This window comes from Sapajus apella, unplaced genomic scaffold, assembly GCF_009761245.1.
Source record: "Sapajus apella isolate SASKATOON/1434 unplaced genomic scaffold, GSC_monkey_1.0 scaffold72, whole genome shotgun sequence".
Taxonomy (NCBI): Eukaryota; Metazoa; Chordata; class Mammalia; order Primates; family Cebidae; genus Sapajus; species Sapajus apella.
This window is the reverse complement of record NW_022437012.1, coordinates 7,841,374-7,854,907: the sequence shown is the minus strand read 5'-3', so window position 1 is coordinate 7,854,907 and position 13,534 is coordinate 7,841,374. Positions and strand designations below refer to the sequence as shown.

Genomic DNA, 13,534 nt, shown 5'->3' with positions numbered 1-13,534 from the left:
ACTAAGGTCTGTGATTTCCACCTTAACCAGATAATGTGTAAACAAATGTTTATCTTGACTTCTGTAAACCACTTAAGTAACAAACAGAATGACAAAAGTCCCCTGGCCCTTGGAATGTCCGGAGACCCCCACCCTCACCTCTGCCCAGGAGATAATTTACAGAATCCACTAGCCCTCGGAATGTCTGAAGCCTTTTCATCCCCATCCCCGCCCCTCACCCCCACTCCCAAGGTGGTTTTTCGGGTATAAAAAATCGTGGCACCCTCCTTTTGCCACCACAGGTTGGAGAGACGTGAGTCCTCTGTGGTCGCTGGCATAATAAATGACCCTGCAATCTGGCATACTTTTGTCTTGTGATAACTTTCTACGCTCCGGTCAAATACAACAGTTTAATATTTTCAAAATGTCACCCCCACTACAGCCTCATTACCTCGAGTTCCCCCTTGTTAACACCTCAGCAGGTAAAAGAGCCTGCTGAGAAGTCATGTTTAGAGTTGTATCATTGCATTTAACATCTTGCTCAACAGAGTTTAACAAGGACTGTTCACCACCCTAATAACTTTCATTTCATGGTTCCTTCTGGCAGGTATACATGGTTAAAGCTAACATTCAGGGTCTGATTAGCACAGAGTATAGATTTGCTCAGGGTCAAGCAAATCTTAAATGTTCTCCATGATGGCTTGACTTCAGAGGCCTCAGAGGAATCATGTCCCTTTCAAAGAGAGCATCTTTGGTTCAGATGAACCAGAACACTTCTATAGGAATGCATGCCCAAGGGAAAACAGAACATTGCCTCTCAATTCCAAGCTGAGGCTCATTCATTCATTTGTTCAGTCAACAAATATTCACTGACCATCTGCTATGTGCTAGACGCTATGCTGGAATGAGGTACAGTGTTGAGGGAAATTAGTGAATGCTCCTGTCCTCAAGGAATTGGAAGACAGACATCAATCGAGTGATTGCACAATTAAATGTAAAATGACAACTGCAAGTCTTGTTTTGAGGAGGTTTAATGGAATCAGGGAGGATGGGCCAGCTTCCCTGGGGAGATCTGAGAGAGGAGAAAGACATTAACCAGGAGAAGGATGGAACTGGGGAGGAGGTAGAGAGTAGAGTAAGACAGAGAAGCATCCACGCAGAGGAAACAACCCATACACAGGCAGCATGGGGGAAGATAGCCAGTCATGGTTATTTGAAGGACTTGAAGGGGAGCCCGTGGAATAAGGCAATTAAGGGGTGTTGTAAACTGAACTGTGTCCCCTGCAAATTCACATGTTAAAGGCCTAAGCCACAGTGATTGTATTTGGAAATTGGGCCTTTGGGAGGTAATTCAGGTTAAATGAAGTTGTAAGGGTGGGGCCCTAAACTGGTAGGACCAGCATTCTTCTAAGAAGAGGAAGAGACACCAGGAGAATTCACGTGCAGAGAAGGCCAGGTAAGGACACAATGAGACAACAGCTATTTGCAAACCAAGGAGAAAGCCCTCAGAAGAAACCAACCCTGCTGCACCTTGATCTGAGACTTCTAGCTTCCAGAACTGTGGGATGTTAAATGTCTATGCCTCAAGGCATCCAGTCTGTGGGATGTTATTACCCTGACCAGAGCAGACTAACAGAAGGGGAGAATGGCACTTAATAGAGTTGGAAAGGCAGCTGATATGAGAGCCTTATGTCAAGAGTTTTGGTCTGTGGTTGATATAAGAGCCATAAGATACCATTGACTGGCTTTGCTTTGCTGGGGTCAGAGATGGAGGTGTCAACAAGATCCCAGTGGCTGCTGTGTGAACAGCCCAGACACAGGCAAGAATAGATGGAGATTTTTCCAGTGATGACACCGTAGTCAAGGACCCTCACTCAGGGAGCAGCCTTGCTGGAAACAAAGTAGAAAGAGTAGCGTGGGAGCCAGAGCTCTTTGAAGGTGCTTGCAAAGGAAGGTGTCCACCAGAGGGCAGGGCCCAGGTGAGGCTGAACACCATTCATTTATGAGAACATGCAGCAGCAAGGATGACCAGCCTTGTCTCCAGTGCTCATTAAACAGTCAAGAGTAGAGGTGGAGAGTCAGATGACTGGTCCCAGGGCTGCAGCCTGGGAGAGGAAGTGTGCAGCAGGAAAGGGGATAGGAGCCGATAGTGTCCTCCAAATGGTGGACCAGGGGAGCTTGCCTTGTACAGCCAGAGGGGCCCCTTGACTCCCAATTCAATATTCATCCACTGCGTTGTTGCAACTTGCAAATGACTTTTATTCTGAGTGGTTTTAGCACTAATAAGCCAAATGCTTTGTGCAACTGATTTCAGAAGCCCCCATGAGGCTGACAGATGAACAGGCTTGCTAATGAATGGGGACTGGGATTCCGATATCCCCTTCCTTGGAAACGATGCATCTCTCCAGCAGAGAAATGAAATCTTTGAGACAGCCTGGTTATAAAAATAAAGCAGCATTATTATATTTGTCTGCCAGGCTGATCACAGGACACTTGCAATTTATGACAGATATCACAAATAGGAAAATAAACATGAAATACCATTTATTACAGCCACATCTACATCAATAAAGGGAATAGAGGTGATCTGAATCTTTGAGGCAAAACTTCTTTCTGAAAAATTGAAACATTTGAGTCAAAAATAATACCTTATACTAAAAATGTCACAAATTTAATTTTGATGGTATTTCCCTCAAAGACTGTGTTGATGTATCCTTTACACCACATAAAAAGCCTTTGCTAAGAAAACTAATGGTGAAAATATGATTGCAATACCAGTATTTAACCCAGTGAAGAAAACGACCACTAAGAATTCTTATGGGCACTTTCAAAGCATTTCAAGGCATTTCACTTCTGTGTAATACCAAATATACAGTGGAGTATAGGGACTGGTTTTCAAACTAATTATATTTTTGGTTATGGCCTGCACATGGGGTACAGAATTTCATGAAGTCAACGAAAAGGAAGCTGAAAAAACAGATGAATCCAATGCCAAGCCACCGACAAGTGAAGCTTTGCTCAAATTAGACCAGATAATTACAGAAGAATGGATAAATTGGCGAGGATAATGCAAGTATAGGTCTTCCCTGAGGGTGATTTAAATAGCAAAGAATGAAGGAGGCCCTATTTATAATCTTACTGAAAAAATAAAACACAAAGGTTGTCATACGGTTTTGTTAGAAAAATAATGCCCTCAAAAAAGCCACATTGGATTCATTCTGAATAATGATTATAAGAATATATAGTTGTAACTCTAACTTATATTTATAAAATACAAATAAATTTATTTTCATAATTTTCACTTTCAAGTCCCAATGAGACCTCTTTTCAAATGTTTTTAACCCACTTTAAGGGAACCAACTTTACAAGTTCTTTTTGGGTATTGATTGTCCTGGGGTAAAGAGGACCGACTGTCAACATCTCAGTTTGTTCTCGTTCTCTCTCTCTCTCTCTCTCTCTCTCTTGTTCTCCCCTGACCCTGCTTGGTTTTACTTCTAATTCTGGTGTCTAAAAACCCAGAATTAAAACTCTGATCTCCTCCTCTTTGCTTCTCCCTGAACCACGTCACGAATTTGTAAACGCACATCAACCTCATTTTTAGAGTAGCCCATGACAATAGCAACTCTCAACCTTTGTTCCATCCAAATACACACGATAAATGACGTCCATATTCAACATGAGCAACCCAAGTTGATTGTAATCCCTGTCACTAGATGTAACTCCTTCCCTTTCCTTCTGACTCTGGAGAGCAAACCAGAATGCAAAAGAGTGTAATTATTCTAGAGTTAGGAATCTTCTGTTTTTTTTTATTTAATAACCTCATGATTGTCTGTAAAAATCTCTTTTCATAACAATAGTCGAAAGCCAATCACTGCCCATAGTTCTCTAGGAGGTAGTTGTAACCGAGTCCCAATCACTTGAAAGTTATTACACAAATTTTTTTTTAAAATTACTTTGGTCATTCCACTTTGAGTGGGTGACACTTGACAGCAAGCCATGTGTGCAATAGACACACACAAGTGTCCACAGACCTGGATGCTGTCTGCATTGAGAATAACTCCAAATGAGACTTCAGAAAGAGAAGATGGGAGGTCTGGGGAAAGACTTGCTTGAAAGGAAGTCTCATTTTGCACATCCTCAACATTCAAGGGATGGCACAGAGAACCAAATTATCAGTTCCTTTTCTCCAGGAGAGGCAGAAATCCAGACCAGCAACCTCTGTTCTGACATCGGACAAATATTACCATGCCACCCTGGCTGTAGCCTTGAAACAGGAGCCAAGTCTAGTACTGATTTCTCACTGGATTGACAAGAGGCAAGGCAAGACACTCCTGTTTCCAGGAATGTGCACTTCTGCCTCATTATCGTTTCCTCCTGTAAATTGCTTGAGAGCTAGTAGGCACCCCAGCCTCTCTTTCTCTCCCAGAGTTCCCAATTTGCTTTCCTTATTTGCCAGCCCAGCACCTCCGCTAGACTGAGGCACAATAGTGAAAGATGAAGAGAGGAAAATTAATATTTTCTATATAGGCTTCTATAGCTTGGGTAGATTTATGAATTTTGTTTCTGTAATGCAGAAGTTAGCATTTTTAACAATGAGGGGGGAACAGTCTTGTTTTCTTTATTGCCTCAAGAGCTCCAAGGACTACTTGTGATATGTCATCATTTACATTTCACATTAAATTTAAAATATGTTTGAAATGAGTAAATATTTATTTTAATTTGATCCATCTGTGAAACGAAATACCAAAAAGACAGGTAAATCACTATATTAAATTCAGCGATTTGTAAGCAATTTATGTGTTCATTTGTTCTGGGTTAAAAATGCCCCAAAGCACAAGTTTTATAAAACTCACAAAGTAAATTGCATTGTATTAATCTGATGAATGCCAGCCATGATTCCTTCCTCTTCACTCCATTAATTTATTTCCTAACTTTAATTAGTGAGGTTCCTATTTTTAAAAGCTCTTTGAAATTCATTGGGAGAGGAGGACATTTGCGAGAACTGCTTTGAAAACCTACCACAGAGAAAATGTGCTAAACACAAATGGAAAACTCCCCCAGGACATTGTCACACATTGAGCACCTGATTGCCGTTCAACAATCTTTATGCCGGGAACACAGTGGGTGATTAATATACAGTTGGTATAGGAAAGAAGGAAAGAACTAGAAGGAAAGAATGAGAGCAGCAGCAAGAACAAACTCATTCCAGGCAATTACTAATGGGATGAGATGATTGCCAAGGTCCTATCCATCTCTAAATAAAAGTCTGTGACATTCTGATTTTATGCTGCAAATGGAGACTGACTTTAACTTGAAACACCCACTGCGGGGAGAACAGACGTCTACTCAGAGAAATACAGAAAACACAGAGATTGCCCAGAGAGTAATGATAAATCAATGATTTTCCCTTTGGTGAAAGGCAGCCTTAATTCCTAAGTTAGACTGGGAGGTAGTTGAAGACCACTTGTTAATACATGTCTACTCCCTAATCCTTATCCACTCATGCCAGTCCTCCCCACTCAAAAAAAAAAAAAAAAAAAAAAAAGGAAAAAAAAAAAGTTGGGGGGGGATTTAATTAACCACACTAAAGTATAAACTGAGCTTATAATTTAAGATATGCTTAAGGGAATACTTTTGGAGGAAAGGAGAACTAGCCTTTTAACAAACATTCAAGCTTTAAGCAAATGCAATGTCCATTTTTTCATGGAATATTTTGAGTAGTAGCAGCCAGTGGGTGATAGACTGAGTTGGATGCCCTTCCCAAGTCTCGAGATAATGTTACCTATTCCAACTTCCAGAAAGGCTGGCCCTAGGAGGCAGCAACACCACCAGGCTTACTTACGCTTGTCAAAGTCCTGCCTTGTTTAATTTTCCTTTTACCACATGCCTGTGAAAGTCATGGACAGACACGCATTTCCCTGCCCTGAAAAACACAGCGAGAATCTTGGAGCTGCACTTAGGTGATTCTGAACTAGGTCTTCTCTAAGTCTCAGATTCCTCCTCTAGAAGATGGAAGTAACGCTCACCTAGCACAGCCCCTAATACAGAGTAGCATCCAAATATTCTCATTTTGCGAGAAGGAGAGTAAAGTTGAGTCAGCTGGTCTCTGCCAGAGCCGTCAAGGCCCAGCCCCTGGGAGCACGAGGTAAGGGCATCATCCACCTCTTCCATGGCTGCCTCTGAGTACTTTGAAATTCATTAGGGCAATTATTTCAAATTGAATTAAAAGGTTTTAAAATTAGACCCTAAACTTTTAACAATTAGTGACCCACTAGAAACCAGGGACTGGCCTGAGACAACACCCAGGTCTTTCTGTCACTCTCCAAGTACCTTCCAACTCTCTCTCATGTCTACCTCCTCTCCCTGGAACCTGCTGCCCAGTTGCCCACACTAAAACAAACAGCACCATGATTTATTCCTTTTCCTGATGCCACCGGGGACAGGGAAGAGGTTAGAAGGGGAAATGTGTGTTATATCTAATATCTACTCCTTGACTCACACTCACACACCCACAATGGATCCTTTTCACCGTTTCTGCTAAAAAATATATTTTTAAACCCTTTGCTCACACACATTTCCTGTGTCTCCATTAAAGCTTTGTCTCCCAGCGACTAAGCCCCTCTTCTAAAGTCTTTGGGGTCATCAGATCTGTGGGGTCTTTTCAAATAGAGAAGGTGTCAACATTAAATACTTGTATCACAACACTTTGGAGAGCAAGCCTAAGAACTGGGTATATGAGGAGATTATTCAAATCCTAGAAATCAGTGAAGCCAGATTTTCTGGATCAGATAAACAGGCCGTCCTGTTCCAGATAAACCTGTTTGTCTGGAACAGGCCCACGGTGGCAGAAACCCAAGCACTGGGGAGTGCTGTCTGAGAGCTCCCACGTCTTAGACCATTCAAAAGTGGGCAAAGGATATGAGCAGACACTTTACAAAAGAAAACATACATGAGGCCAACAAACATATGAAAAAATGTTCATCATCACTGGTCATCAGAGAAATGCAAATCAAAACAACATTGAGATACCATCTCACGCCGGTTAGAATGGCAATCATTAAAAAATCTGGAGACAACAGATGCTGGAGAGGATGTGGAGAAATAGGAACACTTTTACACTGTTGGTGGGAGTGTAAATTAGTTCAACCATTGTGGAAGACAGTGTGGTGATTCCTCAAGGACCTAGAAATAGAAATTCCATTTGACCCAGCAATCCCATTACTGGGTATATATCCAAAGGATTACAAATCGTTCTACTGTAAGGACACGTGCACACGAATATTCATTGCAGCACTGTTTACAATAGCAAAGACCTGAAACCAACCCAAATGCCCATTGACGATAGACTGGACAGGGAAAATGTGGCACATATACACCATGGAATATTATGCAGCCATCAAAAACGATGAGTTTGGGTCCTTTGTAGGGACATGGATGAACCTGGAAACCATCATTCTCAGCAAACTGACAGAAGAGCAGAAGATCAAACACCACATGTTCTCACTCATAGGTGGGTGTTGAACAATGAGAACACATGGACACAGGGAGGGGAGCACTACACACTGGTGTAGGTTGGGGGGAAATAGGGGAGGGACAATGGGGGATGGGGAGCTGGGGAGAGATAGCAAGGGGAGAAATGCCAAAAGGTGATGGGGAGGAAGGCAGCAAATCACACTGCCATGTGTGTACGTATGCAACAATTTTGCATGTTCTTCACATGTACCCCAAAACCTAAAATGCAATAAAATAAATAAATGGGAAAAAAATAAATAAAAAATAAAAAAGATTGGGTAGGAGAGGCTCCAAGGAATAAAAGACCAGAGCCCAAGAGTGTGTGTCCCTCACAGCCAGCTTTCTCCAACGGAGGAGAAAAATGGGAACAAAAGCTAATTGCCGGAGAAAGGCTTCCCGGGGTTAAGACAGAGCTAGATAAGGCTGTCCCCTTTATCTCTGCAGAACTTGGTCTTTTGTAAAGGACTTCCACCCCTCTTGCATTATCTGATTTGTCTTTCATCTTCTCTAATATTATTGTCCCCATTTTACCGAAGATTTTTTTGTGACTTGCCAAAGGTCATAGCAGTGATGTTCTGGAATGCACCCAGACTTTCTGATATCTGGTCTAGTGCTCTTTCACCATAACCCACCATGAATCCCCAAAACATAAAGAAATATCCAGAGACCCAGAGCAATGCCCTCATTCTGCTACAAGGCTCTTACACCTCAGTGAACTTCGGTGTACACTTCTAGGGCAAGACTTCCCCTGGAGAGGGTCACAGGCAGTGGCCCCGGGCAGGGGCGGGGAAAGGTTGGGAGGCTGCTCGCGCGTTGCCCCCCACCTAGGACTCACTCAGGAAGATGATGGTCTGCCTCCTGGCGGTCCTGCTCTCTTCGCTCTCGGACTTCCTCAGCTGCTGCTCCCCCGCGCCCCCGGCGAGCGTGCCCTGCTTGCTTTTCATGAGCACCTGCATCATATTCCAACACATGAAGGCAACGAAGAGCAGGACCACGACGTAGACCACGAAGGCGCCGAAGATGCTGGACTGGAACACGGTCCAGCGGCTGGAGAGGTTGGTACAGATGGACATATTGGAGGTCTCGGGCTGCTCGTGGTGGCGGGTGAGGGAGCGGTTGCAAGTGAGACCCCGGAGGTTGGGCACGTTCACCAGGGGGTACTCAGTACCCATGGCAAAAAGCAAGGGCAGTGCCACCAGGGCGGAGGTGACCCAGACGAAGGCAATCAGCAGCTTTACCTGGCAAGGTCCCGACACAGCCTTGTACCTAAAGGGATGACAGATGGCGATGTAGCGCTCAAAGCTGAGGGTCAGCACGTGCAGCAGTGTGGCGTAGCTGCAGGCCTCGAAGAGGAAAGTATGCAGCTTGCAGGGCAGGGTGTAGCTGGGCGTGGTCAGAGGGTTCCAGATGATGCTGTAGAACTCCACGGGCATGCCAATGAGGAACACCAAGATGTCCGAGCAAGCCAAACTCACCATGTGGTCCGTCACCTCCTTCTGCAAGTAGCCTTTCTTCTGCAGCACCTGGGTGACCCGAATGGTGACGCTGTTCCCCAGAATGCCCATCACGAAGATGACCAGGTACACCAGGATAAGGGCGATTTTGATCCAGGTGGCCACTTCAAACTCGGGGACATGGCTGTGATCGATGATATGGGAGCAGTCACTGCTGGGGAGGCTGGGTGAAGCCATCAGAGCGCCAGGCTACCCGGTCCAAAGACTCTCAGCTTCCCTTTCTCCTCCCAGCAGAGCCCTAAGTTCTCGGCTGCAGACTCACCTGAGTGGGCGCACGACTTTATCTCACTCGAGTTCTCCTGGCAAACGTAACTTAGTATTTCAGGTGCTTTCACGGAAGCTTCCTGGAGCAGCCCAACCTAGGAAAGGCCCAGGAGGCGCCTGGATGTGGGGCTTTGGAAGTGTGCGTAGCGGGGGCGAGGCGGGGAGAGGGCGAGGGAAGAACGTTCTCAACTCCAGGCTGGCTGGGAGTGAGACCCGCAGCCCCTGGCGTTGCGCCTCTGCCCCTCTTCGCCCAGGGCGCGCTCCGCCTCTCAGCTCTCTTCCCTTCCAGCTGCCGGCACTTATGGGCCTCGGGCCACGCTCCCGGAGCACCCTCGCCGGAGCTGCGGGAGGCGGGGTGGTCAGCGATTAATCATTAACCACAGCTGACTGTGCTCTGCCGGCCCGCTGCAGACCCAGCCCAGCGGCGGGGTTTGACTCAGCGCATAGGCACGGTCCCTGAAATCAGATACCCAAGCTCCGAGCGACCCACCTTCCCGGTCACCCAGGCGGCCACCGCTGAGCCAGCCGCGGCGCTCCCACCCAACGAGCGTCCCAAGGAGGTGCAGCCCCGGGACGGCTGGCGAGTCCTCCCGAGCTGGGGAAAAGACAAACTTCCCCTCGCCCGCCCCGCCCCCACTCCCACCGCTGCCCTGGGGCCGCTTCAAAGGCTGGGTCACGGTTCGTTTGTGGGTGGCTTGACCGGGGCACCCCGGAGTAGCCAGCAGGCGCTGCCTTCGGGGCACTGGGGTTGTTTGCCAAGGACAGCTGGGCTGTGCGCTGCTTGCAGCCCCTGCATTAGGAAGTCGGCCCCAAGCAGGCTGGCAGGATCCCCCATAAAAGCCCTGCCTTTCCCTGGAGAACTCCCAGTGTTCAGCGCAGGGCCCTGCCTCGCCTTCGGAGGGAGGGAGGCCAAAACCCGGGGTCTCTCCTTTCAGTTTCACTCCAAGGCGCAGACTGCTTTCCGGACGTCTTTAACTGGGTACATGTGTATTGGGTCACGCCTATAATCCCAGCACTTTGGGAAGTTGAGGTAGGAGGATCATTTGTGGTCAGGAGTTTGAGACCACCCTGGCCAACATGGTGAAACCCTATCTCTACTAAAAATACAAAAAATTAACTGGGCGTAATGGCCTGCACCTGTAATGAGGATGGCACTCCGCCAGGAAGCCCCAGGTGGGAGGCATGCCTTCTGGAGGGAGCTGTGCTTAGAAGAACGTGGAAGACAGCTGGAGGCTCTAACAAGGCCGCGTGTAAAAACATCATTAACGATCATGATCTTTTCCCTCCAATGGACCCATTTTCGTCTTCTAATTCCACAGTCAGAGGGAATGAGCAGTGAAGGGGGAGGAAGGCTGCCCTATGCGTTGTAGGATGTTTAGCACCTGCATACACACACCCATAGTGACAGCCAAATGTCTCCATACATTGCTAAATGCCCCTTGGCAGGGAGTGCCTGGAAGGAAGAACATGGATCCCCTTTACCTGTACATTCTAGGGGCCCAGCACAGGCCCGCAGGCTCTGTGCTGAAAACAGCTCTAAATTATCCCAATCCCCACACCCAGGTAATCATTTTAAAGATGAAGCAGTTTTGCCGTCTGGAGGACTTATGCTTCTCCAAGGCCATAAAAGAGGGAGTGAGAACTAGGTCTTACTTAGATGTGGAATCTAAAATAAAGTTAAATACATAGAAACAAAGAGTAGAAAGGTGGTTACTAAGGCCTGGGAGGGAGAGGAAATGGGGACATGGAGGTCAAAGGACAAAATGAATAAGTCTACAGATTTATACAACCACAGGACAATAGCTAATAATGTAGCAAGGTATATTGAAAATTTGTAGAGAGAGTCCATTTTAGGTGCAACACACACACAAAGAGATCACTGTGGAAGGTGACAGATACATTACTTTGCTTGACTGTAGTAATCATTTCACTTTGTATATCAAAACATGTTGCACACCTTAAATATATACAATTTTTTTAAAAAATGGTAAGTGACAGATTTAGAAATTAATCCAGATCTGTCTGATCCATGAGTTTGTGCTCCTCTTGCTAGGAATGCAGTAGGTGCTTAGGAAATTCATCCTGAATGGTGCACATAGAAACATGGGACTGTACCATTTTTTTTTCTTTTTTTGAGACAGAGTTTTGCTCTTTTTGCCCAGGCTGGAGTGCAATGGCATGACCTCTGCTCAATGCAAACTCCACTTCCCAGTTCAAGTGATTCTCCTGCCTCAGCCTCCTGAGTAGCTGGGATTACAGGTGCCCACCACTACGCCCAGCTAATTTTTTGTATTTTTAGTAGAGATAGGGTTTCACCATGTTGGCCAGGCTGGTCTCAAACTCCTGACCACAAGTGATCCTCCTACCTCAGGTTCCCAAAGTGCTGGAATTATAGGTGTGACCCACCACGCTCCACCAGGACTGTACTTTCTGCACCAAACCCTGGAGCCATGGCCTGATGACCTTAAGAATTATTTGTTTTTAACATTGTCTAGGAAAAAAAAAATAAAAAACACCTGTGTCACCACTGGATCTTTAAAATTAACTTCATATGTGGCTTTCATGTTTTCTGTTTGTTCTCTTTGTTAAATCACAAGCTCCAAAGCCAAGAAGTTTATCTCCTCCCTCTCTGACAACTTGACACAGCACCCTAAATAATATGCTTTGCGGGCGGCCTCTCCAGCCCCAATGTGTGCTGCCTGACCTGCTTGTTAACATTGGTGCCTAACTCGTTTCCTCACTGGTGCACTGCATTCAACTGAGAAATGTAGATGGCCTCTCACCTGTCCCACAAAACTCACAGGAGTAGCATTATGGGGGTAAACATGGACTCCTGGGGCTTTCCTACCTGCAGGTGAGGACCCTGAATAGACTTGTCAACAGAAGACTCTGGTTGTTTGCTATCCCACAGGAAATTCATTTTGAATGGGACACATAGAAACACTGGACTGTACTAGGATGTACTCACAGATTCCCCTGCCCTGAACACACACACACACACACACATACTCTCTCACTCACTCATGCATACATGCCTCCCCCTGCCCACTTCTCTCTTTTCAAAGCTGTAAACAAACTAGGAACCTCACCCTCAGCCCAGCCATAGAGCTTTCCTTGGAAATTCTCCTCTTAGTCATTCTCCAAGACCCTATGACATGTCAGGCACTTTCACATAATTCATTTCTCTGAATCCTCACAATAGGTAGAGATTATTACTCCCATTTTACAGATGGGGAAATCGAGGATGGGGGATTAAGTGACCCACCAGAAAGGTCCAGAGGCACCAAAAGCACATTCCATGCTGTTGTGCTCTCTCCCTGTGCTCAGACAAGACTGTGCCAGGCAGACCAGTGGCATTTTGGGGAGAGGTGTTGTGGGTTTTTTTGTTGTTGTTAGTCACCAGCCTCAATGCTTCTCCTCTCCCTATCATATTGAATAATTCCAATTTGTTCTGCTCAGACAAGATTTCCATTATTATCTGGTTCCTTTCATCAAAGTCTTCTTTCCCAAAGAGTGAACACAAATTACAAATGCATGGCCAAACAGTGAGAATCAAGCTAATTAAAATTCAGTCTTTACAGTATAGATGGAAAAATACATTTTGAAAAAAGGTCCAGGAGAATTAAATTTTCATTTTACCTTTGCTTTTCCTAAGGCCAATTAAAAATGGTTTAATGTGCTCTCACTTGTTGATAACAGACTAGTATAGCACCTGGCCACGGTCTATGTAATCTGGATGTTTTATTAGCATATTGTATACAGGAAAGAAAGAAAAGGAATGAATAATGAAAGGAAAAAATATTCTGGGTATCCTTTGATCTCAACACAACTCAGGGCTCACTCTGCTCCAGGGCCCGTACAAATTTATATTCCCATTCTACACATTCTAGGTGACTTTTGAGGTCACATTGCCTAGTGGTTTTCACATTTTTTTAGAACAAAATCTCATTTTTGAAATATAATCTTACACTGGCACCCAAAGTAAACACACACACACACACACACACACACACACACACACACACTGTATTTTTGTCAATTTAAATTTATATACTCAAATTGATAACATTGACATTTAAAGTCAATACACAATTTACAGTAAAAAGTGAATAATATCTTGTTTACAAAGGTTTATCATGACAAGCTACAAAGAAAACTTAAAATATCTTCAAAAATTACACATAATATATATAACTTGATTTATAATACAATATAAATAACAAAACCAGAAAACTGAAACATAAAACTCTACCATCTCAAACATC

General features: G+C 44.9%; 1 protein-coding gene across 2 annotated transcripts in view; it reads right to left on the bottom strand.

Annotated features, from left to right (window-relative positions):
* GPR39 (G protein-coupled receptor 39) overlaps nt 1-9,832 on the bottom strand; it is a 219,258-nt gene extending 209,426 nt beyond the window's left edge. The window contains exons 1-2 of one of the 2 annotated variants that reach the window (XM_032250737.1): nt 9,268-9,829; nt 8,327-9,129 (exon numbers count right to left, since the gene is read on the bottom strand). In XM_032250737.1, coding sequence (XP_032106628.1) covers nt 8,327-9,056 — 730 coding nt within the window. In that variant the 5' untranslated portion in view covers nt 9,057-9,129; nt 9,268-9,829. Of the gene's footprint in view, nt 1-8,326 lie in introns of both variants that reach the window. The other variant, XM_032250736.1, reaches the window with a different exon arrangement.
* Nucleotides 9,833-13,534: the final 3,702 nt, after the last annotated feature.